The sequence below is a fragment of the Triticum aestivum genome, chromosome 6B, assembly GCF_018294505.1.
Source record: "Triticum aestivum cultivar Chinese Spring chromosome 6B, IWGSC CS RefSeq v2.1, whole genome shotgun sequence".
Taxonomy (NCBI): Eukaryota; Viridiplantae; Streptophyta; class Magnoliopsida; order Poales; family Poaceae; genus Triticum; species Triticum aestivum.
In genome coordinates this window covers 42,703,995-42,721,212 of record NC_057810.1, presented here as the reverse complement: position 1 = coordinate 42,721,212, position 17,218 = coordinate 42,703,995, and the positions used below count along the sequence as shown (strand labels likewise).

Here is a 17,218-nt window from a genome sequence, read left to right as displayed (position 1 = left end):
AATACTACTTTATTTTATTTAGTGCTTCATATATAGTTGAACTAGCTAGTTGATTTAATAAACTACTTTATTTTACTATATATAGAAGTAGTTTGTTTTTAGTAAGTACTACTTTATTTATTTATAGTAAGTGCTTAGTAGTTGAACTAGTTGATTTAATTAATAAAACTACTTTATTTAACTATATATAGAAGTAGTTCACGCATCGGCGTCGATGATGCCTATCCCGCATCCTCGTCGTCGTCGACTCAGCGGTGGAGGCCTGCTTGATCAGGGCCATGTTCGGGACTGGGCTCCGCTGGGCTGGTATTGGGAGGTGCTACCTTCCGGGGGACGTAGGTTGATAAGGAGGCAGCCCGTTGTTGACCCGATCCTTGTTTGGTGGCGGTCGCATGGGCCAGTGACGGTGCCGAGGCTTCCGGACACCGCGGAGGTGGTACGTCACCATGTCAGCGAGGAGGACGAGCACGTCCATCGCTACATGGTTGCATTGGAGGGCAAGTTCGACAATACCTGGCAGGTTCTTCAGGGATCTCACTGGAGCTATGATCCTGTGATGGTTCCTTATCTTTGGGTGTCCACCGCTCGCGACGATACCCGTCGGGCGCTACGGTTCTAGCTGTATTAATTAGCGATGCTATATGTATGACGGTATTCAAGGAGTATTAGTGATAATATTCGATGATGTACGGACACAAGAGATGATGTACTTTTGATTATAATTGAATGCATGCTAATTTGAATACTACTTTATTTTACGATTTGGTTTTGCTTATTGAATGCTCATATTGGAAAAGTACTCCTACTTTGAATGCTAAAATTGAAGAGCATCCTATGCAGAAATCTAGGAGCACCCTCCATCATCCACGCCGTCGTGGGGGTAGCTTCTCCTTCATTCCCGTGTGCTAGACAATTTGGTGTAATAATGCACTCGGGAATGAAAGGAGGATCTATGTACCATCACCGATAGTCAACCCGTGATTAATAATAATGATCTAATTTACGTTTTTAGTATATATATTTAATTGTACAAGTTTAATATTTAAATTATGAACTTAGGCCGGAAATGTCGTACTCGGACGATGAAAACCGCCCGGGGGAGTGTGACTGGTGCCACGACGATCGAGGTATGTGCGATAGGTTCATTGAGCTGGACGAAGATCGGTGCTTCAGCATTAAGCTCGAGGAGACATTCGATGTTCATATGGTACGCAATGGCGACAATAGTTTTTTTCGTAATTAAGCACGACTTCAACTATTTTAACGTGTATTTTCCATCTTTTCCAATTCGGCTAGCTCATCCCATGCTATGCAAGACGCTGTGTCTTGGAGATGATGGGCTTTGAAGACCATGAAAGTATGGAAACCAAAAAAATTCTCCTAAGGACCCATCATGGTGTGGATTTTAAAGTAAGTTGTACAATGCTGAGTGTGTAACCCATTTTGGTTGCAAAAATTAGGAAGCACTTTGTAAGATGTATGGTTTTGATGAGGGTATGCTTGTCACCATGGATCTTGGTGATCCTACAATCGAGCAAGATAATGTGGACATTTGGGTCCTTGTGAATACACCTCCAATTCTTCCCCATGTGTGCTTAACATAGTTATTAAGTAATTTATATTGTTTATTTCAAAATAGTTGGCAGCTTATTTTCATTCTTCAAAGAATGTGCGGAAGATAGTAGACAAAACCCACTACACCGATGGCTCCGAATTAACTTATAAGGAGAAAAATCATCTGATCGCATTTTGTACTAATCTTGAGAATTTTAATGTCTACAATCGAACTCCTCAACATTATGGTCAATACGTGCCACTAGTGCACGTATTGAACTACGGTAACTACCATGGAGATACCCTAGTAAGATTTTTTACTATTACGACATCTGTGCATCTTTTTGCATCTTTCTAAAACTAGTACATCATTGCTAACTACGAAGTTATTACTATGTTTTTTCAACAGATAATCCTGAATGATTGTGTGCCTCATCTGATGTATACGCATGGTCGCCTTGATGTTTTGAACATACAACCAGGTTGTCCTACGAATCTCAACTGTCCATACCGGATTTCTAAAAGAAGTGAAGACATGACAATCAAAGAATGGAAAAAATGTATGGACAGTCGTAAGGAGCTTCTTGGAAGCAAAAGGAGGCGAAGCACAAGAATTGAAGACAGGATGATCTCCATTCTTCATAATGGAGAGTCAGGGTCTATATTGTTCTATGGTATTTTACCTTAAGGGTGTTTAGGTCCTACTTGATACTGATGATCATGTGCTAAGACCAATTATGTAGGGTTGGGTTCGATGACTATGAGGATGATGATCGTATGACTTGTCATTAATAACGAGTAGAAGTTGTATGATGATGCATGATAGTAGGACTTATTATTATATATGATGATATATGATGCGAGCATGCATGAGTTATTATATATCAGCGGGTGAAATGAACATAGCAGTAGCGTTGGTAAACCAAGGACGAAGATATAAGAGAGGACACTTCTCTCTATTAGCTAGCTAATAACAACCTAAAATTAACCCCAAAACCCCTAAACCAGCCACTTTTTTTAAAAAGAAAAAAGAAAAACCTCAGCTTCAGCCAGCTGCTGACACGTGGAAGCCTTTTGGTCCCGGTTTATGTCACCAAGCGGGACCAAAGGCTCCCCTGCTTGGGCTGCCCACATCGGCCACGTGGATGCCCATCTGTCCCGGTTCGTGTAAGAACCGGGACTAAAAGGGGAGGCATTAGTAACGACCTATTAGTCCCGGTTCTTGACTAAAGACCCTAACGAACCGGGACAAATGCCTGTTTTCTACTAGTGACACATCCCCTCCCCCAGCCCCTGGTGAATACCCCACCATCACCTAGTAGCTATTTTTGACCTGGTCTTTGTTTATTCATGTGCCAGCAATATCGTGCCAGAGCACACATGCAGGGTGCATGGAGGGGTGAACGAATTCACCAATGGTCATATAGATAACTCAATGATGATAAAAAAGCAGGCGAAGTACTTGAACCCTAATCATCTAGAGTATTTTTCTTGGGTAGAATAAAGCAATAACTAATATAACAATATAAAAAGATTCAAAGGGGCAAATTCAATTAATCTCGACCATGAAACTAAACCAATGCAAGGACCTAGATATCAACACCGCTGATCACATAATTAATACACAAATAATATCCCTTCAAGAAAATACACAAATTATATCCTACCTAATATATGTGTGCAATTAATATACTCCTGCCACTGTAGTGGTTTCTTATTTGAAAAATATCCTTTTTTTGAGAAAATGAAAAATATTATACTACTCCGTAGTACTCCATCCCAGATCAAGAACGACCTGTCCACAGTCTCTCTCCTCCATCCGGGACTGGACTCGAGGCCCATCAGTCCGTTGTGCACCTAACCCTACCTAACCCACACCGCGTCAGCTCCTACAGAACTGGACTCCTGCCCGCCGCCGGCTGTCTTCGTCGTCAGATCGCCGGTGATCCTGTCTGCGTCTTACCACAAACCCACGGCCATTCCGATGTCGCGCTTCGGGAAGACCGTCCTCCTCTGCTTGGCCCTGTTCGCCGCATGGCACCTCTGCTCGACCCTCTTCGCCGGCGCGCCTCCCGGTGGCCACTCTGAGGAGAAGAAAGCTGTGGTCAGCGACGCGGCCGGGAACGCGTCGGGCCTGAGTCTCGCCAGGGAGGCCGGCGTCCGGGCGGCGGCCGGCACGGGCCGCAACTTCGTCGTCTCGCCGCTGTCGATCCACGCGGCTCTCGCGATGGTCGCCGCCGGCGCGCGAGGCGAGACGCGCAGGGAGCTCCTCGGGCTCCTCGGGTCAGCGTCGCTCGACGAGCTCCACCGTGCGCCGGCGATCAAGCTTGTCGGCAGACTCAACGGACTAAAGCAGACGTCCTTCGCCTGCGGCGTGTGGGTCGACCGGAGGCGGGCGCTCAGGCCGGAGTTCACGGCCACCGGAGCGTCGCGGTACGCCGCGACGGCGGAGTCCGTGGACTTCGTGTCGGGGGCCGAGCAGGCGAGGCGGCGCGTGAACGACTTCGTGGCGGACGCGACGAAGCAGCGCATCCGTCACATCCTCCCTCCCGGCTCCGTCGACTCGTCCACGGCGGTCGTCCTTGCCAACGCGCTCTACTTCAAAGGCACGTGGCCTGAGCCGTTCGACGTCTTCACCGCGCCGTTCCACACCCCAGGCGGCGCCACCGTGCGCGTGCCGGCCATGACGACAGGCCGGTCACAATACATCGCGCTCTACCCGGGCTTCAGGGCCCTCAAGCTTCCCTACAGGAACGATGGCGACCACCGTGCTGCATTCTACATGCTTATCCTTCTCCCGGACAGCGGCACCCTCAGCCTCACGGATCTCTATGACATGGCGGTGTCATCGCCGGAGTTCATCAGGAAGCACACACCAGAAGAGGAGGTTGAAGTACGGCGGTTCATGGTCCCCAAGTTCAAGTTCACGACCGAGTTTGAGGCGTCGTCGGACATGCGGAAGCTTGGTGTCACCAGTGCTTTTGCAGGCGGCGACTTCTCAGGCATGGTGAGCGGCGGGGATGGACGGCTCTCCATCGGCGGGGTGCACCACAAGGCCACCATCGAGGTGGACGAGCAAGGCACCGTGGCCTCTGCTGCCACGGCCACAGACATGGCTGGCAGCGCGCTTCCAAGCGAGCCGCCGCACTTTGTGGATTTTGTGGCGGATCGGCCCTTCTTGTTTGCCGTGGTTGAGGAGAGGACGGGCACAACGCTGTTCTTGGGTCATGTGGTTAATCCCTCTCGCTAATTGAGTAAAATGGGGAACCATTTGGTTGTTGAATACTCCAAATGCAGTAGGAGGCAGGGGTGAGTGCTGATCTCCATTAAAAAAGAAGTACTTGTACAATATTATTGCTTGCTTTGCTTAAGAGCTCGAACCATTATGCAACAAATCATGTCTCAGATCAAACTCGTTACTGGAAGAAGAGGCTCTCGTATTCAGTCTGTCTCTTGGTAGCAAGATTAGTTACAAGATTGCCACACAGAATTGGACATAGCAGCGAGACAGTGCATCCAGGTGAAGTCACCATTTATATAATATATTAACGAGGATCAGCAATCTGGGCAAATCTCTAAGGACTGAGGTCTTCACTCTTCAGCATTATCATTGTAGATCAATGAGGATCCAACACAAAGGAGAACTGTCTGGGCATCCAGAAGGATGATGCTTTAAAGAAACTAAATCTTGTTCTAGCCATAACATGCAACAATTGTGATTCTCCAATGTGTTGTTCTAAAGTAGTGAGCCTGACTGTTCTGTGGTACCATTTTTCACTGTCATATGTATTCTGATTTTCAGGTATAACAACGCACACTCTGCAGAGGAAGAATAGACGGTGTTTGGGAGCCACCTGCACAGATACGCCAGCCGTGTCAGTCATATCTATTCTGTTTTTCGGGTATAACAACGCACATTCTGGCTTCACAATAGTTGGGCAAGGCCTTGACAAGCGACATTCTGTTGTCGATCAGGTCCCGACGAACCACGCTAGCTTTTGTAACGACTGACAGATGCTAGCTGTCACGGTGTGAGATCAGTACTTCCTCCATCCGAAAATATTTGTCATCAAAATGGATAGAAGAGGATGTATCTAGATGTATTTTAGTTTGAGATACATTTTTTTTATTAATTTTGATGACAAGTATTTTCGAACGGAGGGAGTACCTTTTTTCAGGCCGGCAGTTCTTGCATATATCTAGATGGACCCGGAGCCCAACTATATATATGCGTTCGTCCATATATATTCACTTCATTCATATGTCCATGATCGATCATGTACTGGAAAACCAATCACGGCAAAAATCTGTTCTGTTACTCAGAACAATACTAGTCGTAGTTACAAAACCCATATGTTCTATGATTGTCTAGAAAAGTAATTCAACCACGCCCATTTTTCTCTCCGGTTTCCTTCTTATCTGTTGCAAAAAAAAAAAAAGAAAAATAAAATCTCCTCTCTAAGCAGTATGCCTGCTACATCTTTAATGGCCGACTGTAATTTAATTTAGGAAAAGATAAAGAAGAAAAAAAAAACAGCTGCCATAAAAGAGAACAAGTTAAGAATTCAGCATTGTTCAGAATAATAATTGCACACATTAAATCCACACAACTGACATAATCAGAATGAGAAGGCAATGAAAGAAAAGGGCAAGAAATGCATTCCTCAGATGGGCTGGGCTCTTATCATTCTCGTGCCCAACTACTACGTGGGCCATGACATGCGTGCTCCTTCCACGTTCTCACGCTCAGCCCATAGAGGGGGGAAGAGTTGGTGATGATGGCGGTGAAGTTGTTGGTGAAGATGGCGGTGATGATGATGGCCCCGGCAGCACTCCGGCGCCACCGGAAGCAAGGGGGAGAGGGCCCCCCTTCTTCTTCTTCTTCCTTGACCTCCTCCCTAGATGGGAGAAGGGTTTCCCCTCTGGTCCTTGGTGTCAATGGCGTGGGAGGGACGAGAGCCTTTCCGAGATTGGATCTATCTCTCTGTTTCTGCGTTCTCCTGTTGCTCTGTTTCACCGTTTCGCGTATATATGGAGATCTGTAACTCCGATTGGCCTGAAACCTTCGCCGTGATTTTTTTCCGAATATTAGCTTTCTTGCGGCAAAAGAAGAGCATCAACCGCCTTACGGTGGGCTCACGAGGGTAGGGGTGCGCCCAGGGGGGGCAGGTGTCGTGGTTCTAAGTCTGACAGTAGTGTAGGCGGGTACTAAGGAGAGGCAAGATCCTAACTATGGAGTAGTTGTGCACACAAGTGTTATACGAGTTCAGGACCTTCTCGGAAGAAGTAATAGCCCTACGTCTCGGAGCCCGGAGGCGGTCGACTGGATTATATGTGTGAGAGTTACAGGGGAGCGAACCCTTCTGCCAGTGGAGGGGGGTGGCTTATATAGAGGATGCCAAGACCCCAGCCAGCCCACGTAGCGGAGGGTTAAAGTACATTAAGGTCTGGCGTTACTGGTAACGCCTTACATAAAGTGTCATCATGACCATAAAGACTACTTAATTACAGACCGTTTGGATACAGAGTAGATCTTGAACTCCTGGTGGTCGAGTGAGTCTTCATGGTCGAGTGTCTTCAGGTTCGTCGAGTGTCTTCTAGTGCGTCGAGTGGAGTCCCTCTTGGTCGACTGGAAGACGGCTTCTTCTAAAAGATGTCCTCGGGGAGGGTACCTTGGACAGGTCCATGACCCTACCCTAGGTACATGACTTCACCATTAGCCCCCGAATGGATCGAGGTTTGAGTGAGGAAGGAGTTGGCAATCTTTCCGACCTGTTTCCTGGTGTTGTAAAGGTGTTTTGCTCTGGATCAATGACTTTCAAGTGAGGATGTCAACTTTCTTTCAGTCGCCTTGATCCATTCTTTATATCTATCGAGTGAACTTTATGGACTTGGAGATTTCCGAGCGACGGATCGCAGGAGATCTTCCGTCTGACAAGTTGTCCTGCGGTTAGCGGATTTAGTGGGATCTGAATTTCGGGAAGCGCGCGAAGTGGAGAAGACCGCGGTACTCGGATGGGATAAGGCAGAGACGCCTCGATTCCCGTGCCGCCTTTTTCGCCACGTATCGCCTGCGCGACTGTTTCAGGATTTGACAGGATTGCCCGGGCCTACCAGTTAGCCACTCGGAAGCGACTCCATATAAGGGACCGGACGGAGGTTTTTGAACAGTGCTCCCTCATTTTCCCCTCCCTCGTCTCCAGATTCCTCCGCTGCGCTCGCCAACTGCTCAGCACCGCTGCTCCGTTCCAGCCTCGTCGGCGACAATGGTGGAGGAGAGGACGGCGGCTTTGGAGCGGGCAAAGAAGGCGACGGCGAATGTGAAGGGGAAAGCGACCAGTCGGGGCGGATCCTCGTCGCGGTCCCGCCTGCCACAAGGTTGGATCCAGGGTGATTGGATCCGCTCGACCATCACCCAAAAGGATCTCGACGACCTGGCAGCGAAGGCCTGATTGCGCATGGGGCGGTGAGGCTCCCGGGGACGGAGTGGCAGCCGCAGCCTCAGGAGGGTGAGTGTGTCCTCTTAGCAACTCATGTAGATCGTGGGTTCTCTCTGCCGCCGCATCTTTTCTTTCGAGGGTTTCTGAACTTCTTCGGGGCTCGGCTTCACCACTTCACACCCAATTCCATTGCCTACCTTGCCGCTTTCGTATCTTTGTGCAAAAACTTCTTGGGTTGTCGGCCGCATTCGGGCCTTTTCAAACACATATTCACTTGTCACTCTCAGACAGTGAAAAAGGCCAACCCAAATGACGAGAGAACTCAGGTAATCCAGATGTGTGGGGGTCTTGGGGTCCAGATGAGGAGTAAGAGTGCTTTCCCGGCTATGACCCTTCCCGAGTCAGTCAGAGGGTGGCAGTCGACCTGGTTCTACTGCCAAGACCAGCCGACGCCAGGGCAGTCGACTGGGCTCCCTCCCTTTTCTATGAGTCGAGTGAACAAGCCATCTTCTCTGAAAGTAATTCCGGAGGAGAAGGCTCAGGTTAAAATGCTGATGGAGCGGGTAGTCCAACTCATTCGCGATGGTGTGACTGGCATGGATCTTCTGGAGGTTTTCCTTCGACGGCGTATCCAGCCACTCCAGTACCGGGGTCACCCGATGTGGTTGTACTCTGGTACTGAAGACACCACTCGGGTCCACCCAGAAGAAGTCGACGATGTCACACTGGAGAGGTGGATGACTGCCATCACGGGGAACAAGGACAACCCTCATGGAGCCAGGAGGATCCCGCCACTCGACCAATCTTATGAGGCAGACAAGGTATGACCACTTATCTCCGATTGTAATCATGCTTTTTCCATTCTGTTTTGATATAGATCAGTCGATCGACTTTTGTCTTGTTTGTTGTCTTTCAGGCCACCACTGAGTTGTATTCGATGCCCAATGGGGCGCAAGTACAGACCGAGGAAGAGGAAGGAAGTGGAGGGGGAAGTCAAGAGGAGTGGGAATCGAACGGCGACGAGGATGATGAAGATGCAGACTCCGATGAGGAGGAGGAGGAGGAAGAGGAGGAGGAAGTTGCGCCTCCCCGTTCTGAAAGAAGGTCCAAGCTCGCCCACGACCCTGCGGTCAAGCGCGGCAATGGAGTCGTGCCTGCTGGGCAATCGACAAAACGCCCTCGGACGACTTCACCGGCGCCGACTGAGAAGGCGTCAAAGCAACCCCGAGCGGCCCCGACAAAACCGGCGAAGGCCCTACCGAAGATGAGGATGGAGATTCCGACTGTTTCTGGGTAATAGCATATCTCATGTCTTTCCTTAAAACATGGATATATTCTTGGTCGACTCGATCGCTGACCGACTGATTTTTTGAAATCGCAGTGCTGCTACTTCTGAGACTTCAGCTAGGCATGAGGATCAAGAAATGGAAGATGCTGCTACTTCTCATCCTGGTATGATCTGCGCAATTTCGCTTTCGGTCGATTGGATCTTTATTTTTGACTTTGAACGTCTTCTGCAGCTCCACCTAGCGTTATCATCGATCTCCCTGACGATGACGATGAAGCGCCGCTGAGGCCGAGGAGGAGCAGGAAGGCGACTGTTGGCAAGACTGCTCAGGTTGTGTCAGCACCTGAACCACTGATTCCGGAGGGGAGCAATGTTGCTCGGGCTACCGTGTCCTTTGCGGAGCCGTTGACGGTTGCCCGCCCTTCGTCGTCGAGTGCTGATCCACCTTATCTCTTCTCCACCTACCACGTCCCGGAGGACCAAGCAAGCGCTGCCAAGGAAGACATACACCAAGCCGGGATTATGATGGAGCAGGCGAAGGCGATCCGAACTGCCAGCCAAGCAGCTTATGATGCGAGTTCATCTCTTCAGAGTAATGTCCAGGTTAGTTGAACACCGACTGGAAATCTTGATGTTTGTCATGCACCCACTGGGTGTGTCGATTGGAAAGTCAGGATTAGTGGGGGCACGCTGAGTGCACCCACTGGGTGTAGTCTCCGAGACTACGGTGGACTGCTGGCAGTCGACTGTAGTCTTTGTGTCTTGAAGTTTCTCACTTTTACTTGTTTCACTCGAACTGGTCGAGTGGAATCATGGAACCGGTGGGGGCACGCTGAGTGCACCCACTGGGTGTAGTCCCCAAGACCGTGGTCGACTGCTGGCAGTCGGCTATGGTCTGAATAATTCTTGGTTTTTTTGTTAGCCTAACTGCTGACAGTTAGCTGCTTTCGGTCGACTGATCGATCCGAGCCGGTAGAACCAGTGGGGGCACGCTGAGTGCACCCACTGGGTGTAGTCCCCGAGACTACAGTTGAATATTTTTGATTCGGCTGTAGTCTTAGAAACACTACGATTTTTCTCTTAGTTACTTGGAAGTGCTCTATCTTTGATGTCTGTCGACTGATTTTTCGCAGAAATCTTGCGACCTTGTTTCTTGTTATACCGAGTTGGAGAACAAGCATATCCAGCTTGAACTTGATCTGAAGCTTGTCCAAGAGAACTTCACAAAGTCGAAGGAGGAGGCAAAAGGTATGTTTGGTGAGAATCTTGACGACTGTCTTTGCTTCTTGCCTGTCCCCGAGTCTGATCTTATTGTGATTTTGCAGATAAACTGAAGGATGCTCTGAAGAAGAAGGACCTTGACCTCGCCGAGGCGCAGAAAGCGGCTTCGGACAAGACGAAGCTTGCCGAAGATAAGTTGGCTTCGATAGGCAAACTTGAAGAGGAGAATGCCACTCTGAAAGCTGCTCTCGACGCGGCCAACAAGGAGGTCACCCAACAGAATCGTGAGAAGATAGCCCTGAGTGACAAGGTTGGCAAACTGGCGGGAAAGAAGAATGACTTGGAGGTTTATCTGGGAGGACTCGCCAAGAAGCTATTCCTCATGCTCGAAGGTAACCCCTAATATCCGACTGGTAATTACTGACTTGCTGCAGGAACATTAGCTTATCCTTGAATCGTGTCCACAGAATTCTGCCAAAACTTTGAAGAGGAGACTAGTCGAGTGGAAACTGGCTTGGATCCCATCAACTCTCCAGTGAAAGATGAAGCCGCTATGAACGTGCTCCGCCTCGAGTCTCGTGTTGCTGCAGTGGTAGACTACCTTGCAGGACTGAAGGCTGCAACTCGCGCATCGACACATCACTCTGGCCAGAAGAAGCACTTCAGAACGACCTCGAGTCTCTGATGACTCGACTGAACGAAGTTCCAAGTCGAGTGCAAGAATGGAAGAAGTCTTCTGCCAGGTGTGGTGCCGACGTTGCTCTATCCTTAGTCCGTGTCCACTGCAAGGAAGCGAGAGAAGACAAGCTGGTGTCTCTCAAGGTGGCCAATACCAGGAAGCATGACTTCTATTCTTTCATGGAGACCTTCATTGCTTCTGCCACTCGGATCGCAGACGGGATCGACCTGGACGAGTTTGTTGCGCCTTCCAGCCCTCCACAGGAGGGGTAAAAAACTTTTACGCTTGATGTCTTAAATTTGCCTCGGAATGCCGAGTGGTCTTGTAACCGATAAACTTTAACAGGCTTGGTGCCTGAGCACTTCTGGATCCGTAGGACGTTATCTGAACTTGGTTTGCCGTTGAAATATGTTTGCTTCTGCTTTCGAACAACCATGCTCCTTGGGTTGGAATATATACTAGTGTCTGTGATGCTCTTTTTTAGGTAGGAACAAAGCACAAATTGCAATCGACTTGTACTCGTCATGTTTAGGCGAGTGCTGGGCTACAGCCAAGCCTCCGAGTGGGAGATTTGTTCTCCACTCGACAGGATTTTCGAAACTTAGGCGAGCACTGGGCTGCAGCTAAGCCCCTGAGTGAGAGGTTCGCTCTCCACTCGGTAGTATTTAGAAACATAGGCGAGCACTAGGCTGCAGTTAAGCCCCCGAGTGGGAGGTTTGCTCTCCACTCGGTAGGATTTTTAAAAACTTAGGCGAGCACTGAGCTGCAGCTAAGCCTCCGAGTAGGAGGTTTGCTCTCCACTCGGTAGGATTTTAGAAACTTAGGCGAGCACTGGGTTGCAGCTAAGCCCCCGAGTGGGAGCTTTGCTCTCCACTCGGTAGGATTTTCGAAACTTAGGCGAGCACTGGGATGCAGCTAAGCCCCCGAGTGGGAGGTTTGCTCTCCACTCGGTAGGATTTTCGTGGCGCGGCTTTGGAGGAGAAGGTAGCAGTCGACTTGCGCTTTGTCCTCCTTGTGGAATGCACGTTGTATTTGTGGCGTAGCTCGGAAGGAGGAGGCAGGGGTCGACCTGCGCCTCGTCCTCCTTGCGGAGCGCACGTTGTCTTTTATACTTAGGCGAACGCTAGGTTGCAGCTAAGCCTCCGAGTGGAAGGCTGGCTTACCACTCGGTAGGATTTTGTTTTAACTTAGGCGAGTACTTGGACTGCAGCTAAGCCTCCGAGTGGAAGGCTGGCTTACCACTCGGTAGGATTTTGTTTAACTTAGGCGAGTACTTGGACTGCGGCTAAGCCTCCGAGCGGAAGGCTGGCTTACCACTCGGTAGGATTCTGTTTGAACTTAGGCGAAACGGATTCGCAGCTAAGCCTCCGAGTGGAAGGCTGGCTTATCACTCGGTAGGATTTTGTTTAACTTAGGCGAGTACTTGGACTGCAGCTAAGCCTCCGAGTGGAAGGCTGGCTTACCACTCGGTAGGAATTTGTTTAAACTTAGGCGAAACAGATTCACAGCTAAGCCTCCGAGTGGAAGGCTGGCTTACCACTCGGTAGGATTTTGTTTAAACTTAGGCGAAACGAATTCGCAGCTAAGCCTCCGAGTGGAAGGCTGGCTTACCACTCGGTAGGATTTTTTTACAAACTTAGGCGAAACGGGTTCGTAGCTAAGCCACCCACTGGGGGACTGATTTATGAGAACAAAAGCAATAACAATCATTGAGAAAATTATGAAACTCTTGTCTTTGATGAATACACTACAAAAGTACTTTTATTACAACTCATCCGAGTGAAAACTTAAGTATAAAAGGGGCGGAGCAGATCCGCATTCCAGGCTCGTGGCTCGTCAATCTGGCGATCGACGTTGTAAAGGCGGTATGCTCTGTTGTGGAGAACTTTGGTAACAATGAAGGGGCCTTCCCAATTAGGGGCGAGTTTGTGCGGCTTCTGTTGGTCGACTCGGAGGACCAGGTCTCCTTCTTGGAAGGCTCGACTCTTCACGTTTCTGGCGTAGAATCGACGCAAGTCTTGCTGATAGATGGTCGATCAGATCATGGCCATCTCTCTTTCCTCTTCTAGGTGGTCGACTGCATCCTGCCGGGCTAGTTCTGCTTCGGCTTCAGAGTAGAGCTCGACTCGTGGCGCATTGTGAAGCAGGTCGCTCGGCAGAACTGCTTCAGCTCCGTAGACTAGAAAGAACGGAGTCCTCCCGGTCGACCGATTTGGAGTAGTCCTCAATCCCCAAAGAACTGATGGAAGTTCGTCGACCCACGCGCCTGCTGCGTGCTTAAGATCGCGCATCAACCAAGGTTTCAGTCCTTTGAGAATCAGGCCGTTTGCTCCTTCTACTTGTCCATTCGACTGAGGGTGGGCGACTGAAGCGTAGTCGACTCGTGTGCCTTGGGAGGCGCAGAAAGCTTTGAATTGATCGGAGTCAAAGTTTGACCCATGATCAGTGATGATACTATGCGGAACTCCATATCTGAATATTAATTCTCGGATGAAGCTGATGGCAGTGCCTGCATCAAGATTTTTAATGGGCTTGGCCTCGATCCACTTGGTGAACTTGTCGACTGCCACCGGTACATGGGTGAAGCCGCTCCTGCCAGTTCTCAGCGGTCCAACCATATCTAAACCCCAAACAGCGAAAGGCCAGACGATCGGGATGGTCTTCAAGGCTGAGGAGGGCTTGTGTGACATGTTGGAGTAGAACTGACATCCTTCACACTTGTCGACTATCTCTTTCGCCATTTCATTTGCTCTGGGCCAGTAAAAACCCGCTCGGTATGCTTTAGCCATGATGGTCCGAGAGGACGCATGATGGCCATAGGTCCCCGAGTGGATGTCGTTGAGAATCATTCGACCTTCTTCTGGTGTTATGCATTTCTGGCTGACTCCAGTCATACTTTCTCTGTACAACTGTCCCCTCATGACAGTAAAGGCTTTGGATCGGCGGACGATCTCCCGAGCCTCTTCTTCATTCTCTGGGAGCTCTTTCCTCAGAATATAGGCGATATAGGGCACTGTCCAGTCAGGAGTGATGACCAGAACTTCCATGATTAAGTCGACCACAGCTGGAACCTCAACTTCAGTCAGATCTGTGGCGCTTTTTGGCTGCGGGGCTTCCTCAGTGAAAGGATCTTCTTGAACCGACGGCGTGTGAACATGATCCAAAAACACGCCACTCGGAATGGCTTCTCTTTTGGAACCTATCTTTGCCAAGTCACCGGCTGCTTGATTTTTCAGTCGGGGAACATGATGGAGCTCTAATCCCTCAAATTTCTTCTCCAGCTTTCTGACTGCATTGCAGTAACCAGTCATGGCTGGGCTTCTGACGTCCCACTCCTTCATCACTTGGTTCACCACCAAATCTGAGTCACCATAGGCCATGAGGCGACGGATGCCGAGTGAAATGGCCATACGCAACCCGTACAAGAGTGCTTCGTATTCTGCTTCATTGTTGGAGGAATCAAAGTGAATCTGGAGTACATATCTGAGCTTATCTCCTTGGGGGGAAACCAACACTACCCCGGCACCGGAACCATTCAGTATTTTGGAGCCATCGAAGAACATAGTCCAGTGCTCTGAGTGAACTTGAGTCGGTAATTGCTGTTCAGTCCACTCGGCGAGGAAATCTACTATTGCTTGGGACTTGACATCTTTCTTTGCCTCAAATCTGATATCCAGGGGAAGGAGTTCAATCGCCCATTTTGCCACTCGACCAGTTGCATCTCTGTTGTGCAGAATCTCTGATAAGGGGGCGTCGCTGACGACTATGATGATATGGTCAAAGAAGTAGTGAGCAACTTTCTTCGTGGTCATATAAATCCCATATACAAGCTTCTGATAATAAGGCTATCGTTGCTTGGATGGGGTCAGGACTTCGGAAATGTAATATACTGGGCGCTGAACTTTGAAGGCTTTCCCTTCTTCTTCCCGCTCAACCGTAAGTACAGTACTGACGACTTGTCCTGTGGCTGCAATGTAAAGCAACAAAGGCTCTTTGCTGATTGGGGCAGCAAGCACCGGCTGGGTGGAAAGCAGGGTGTTTAGCTCTGCAAACGCTGCGTCAGCTTCAGGAGTCCACTCGAACTTGTCTGACTTCTTCATCAGTCGGTAAAGAGGCAATGCCTTCTCACCGAGACGAGAATTGAATCTACTTAAAGCGGCCAAGCAACCAGTAAGCTTCTGAACATCGCGCACACGCACAGGTCGTTTCATTCGGAGTATAGTGCCTACTTTCTCTGGGTTTGCATCGATTCCTCGTTCGGAAACGAGAAAACCGAGTAACTTTCCACCAGGAACTCCGAATGTGCACTTGGATGGGTTAAGCTTGATATCGTACCTCCTGAGGTTGGCAAATGTTTCAGCGAGGTCAGTCAGTAGGTCGGAACCTTTCCGTGACTTGACCATAATGTCATCCATGTACGCTTCCACATTCTGACTGATTTGAGTGAGCAAACACTTCTGAATCATCCTCATGAACGTGTCTCCGGCATTCTTGAGGCCCAATGGCATGGTGACATAACAGAAGCACCCGAATGGGGTGATGAAAGCTGTTTTGATCTCATCGGGTCCAAACAGACGGATCTGATGGTACCCGGAATAAGCGTCCAAGAAAGACAGTCGCTCACATTCCGTAGTCGAGTCGACTATTTGGTCGATGCGGGGAAGAGGAAAATGATCTTTTGGGCAGGCCCGATTGATATGCTTAAAATCGATTCACATGCGAAGCGAATTGTCCTTTTTGGGGACCATGACGACATTGGCGAGCCACTCGGAGTGGTAAATCTCTCGGATAAACACTGCTGCTAGGAGCCGAGCCACTTCTTCACCAATAGCCTTCCTTTTCTGGACGGCGGACCGTCGCAGATGTTCCTTCACAGGTTTTGCCTTTGAATCGACTCGCAGACGATGCTCAGCTAGTCCCCTGGGTACACCCGGCATGTCAGAAGGTTTCCATGCAAAGATGTCCCAGTTCTCACGGAGGAACTGGATGAGCGCTTCTTCCTATTTGGGGTCGAGTGTTGTGGAGATATGAGTCGGAGCAGCGTTGGGGTCGGTCGGGTGGATGTGAACTGGTTTTGTCTCACCGGACGACTGGAACGCTGATTCCCTAGCAGGCTTTTTGGCTCGCAACAAATCACTCGGGTCCGCATTCCTCTGGTGTTCCTGCCACTCCTCTGCCACCATCTGAGCATCGGCGATCTTTGAGCCTTTCTGAAAGCACTCTTCCGCATTCTTGCGGTTACCAGTGATAGTGATCACGCCTTTAGGGCCAGGCATCTTTAGTTTGAGGTACACGTAACATGGTCGGGCCATAAAACGTGCATAAGCTGGCCTGCCCAAAATAGCATGGTAGGCACTCTGGAAATCCACAACCTCAAATGTCAGCTTCTCTTTGCGGAAATTCTTTGAATCACCAAAAACCACATCAAGAGGAATCTGGCCGAGTGACGCGGCCTTCTTGCAAGGGATGACTCCATGGAAACTCATGTTGCTTGTGCTCATCAGAATGCCCATCCCTTTTAGCGTCTCAGCGTACAGTATATTCAAACTGCTGCCTCCATCCATCAACACTTTGGTCAGTCGAGTGCCCTTAACGACTGGGTCGACCACCAATGCTTGCCTCCCAGGGGTGGCTATGTGCGTCGGGTGATCAGATTGGCCGAATGTAATAGCAGTTTGAGACCACTTTAGATAATTGGGTGTTGACGGAGCAGCCATATTCACCTCTCGGTTTTTGACTTTCAGTCGGTTTTTGCTCTCAACGTCAACAAAAATCATCAGGGTGGAATTGACCTGTGGATATTCCTCGTCACTGTCCTCCTTGTCCTCAACCTTGTCCGACTCTTTTTCTTTGTCCTTGGACTGCTTCCCTTGGAACTGCTGTATCAGGAGTCGACACTGTCGAGTGGTATGCTTCGGGTAAATGAGGTTACCCTCTTCATCTTTTTTGGTGTGGATGTGACATGGCAAATCCATCACATCATTCCTTCTTTATCTTTTACTTTCTTGGGGTTCCAAGGCCCTTTGGGCTTCCCTT

At 49.3% G+C, this 17,218-nt stretch overlaps 1 protein-coding gene across 1 annotated transcript; it reads left to right on the top strand.

Moving 5' to 3' along the window:
• The first annotated feature begins 3,364 nt into the window (after positions 1–3,364).
• On the top strand, positions 3,365–5,044 carry LOC123133373 (putative serpin-Z12). The gene has a single exon (XM_044552866.1). The coding sequence runs from the start codon at positions 3,539–3,541 to the stop codon at positions 4,802–4,804; it is 1,266 nt and encodes a 421-aa protein (XP_044408801.1). The 5' UTR covers positions 3,365–3,538; the 3' UTR covers positions 4,805–5,044.
• Positions 5,045–17,218: the final 12,174 nt, after the last annotated feature.

What these genes read in the sequence shown, in the direction of transcription:
- LOC123133373 (XM_044552866.1), top strand. Translation starts at nt 3,539, where the DNA reads ATGTCGCGCTTCGGGAAGACCGTCCTCCTCTGCTTGGCCCTGTTCGCC.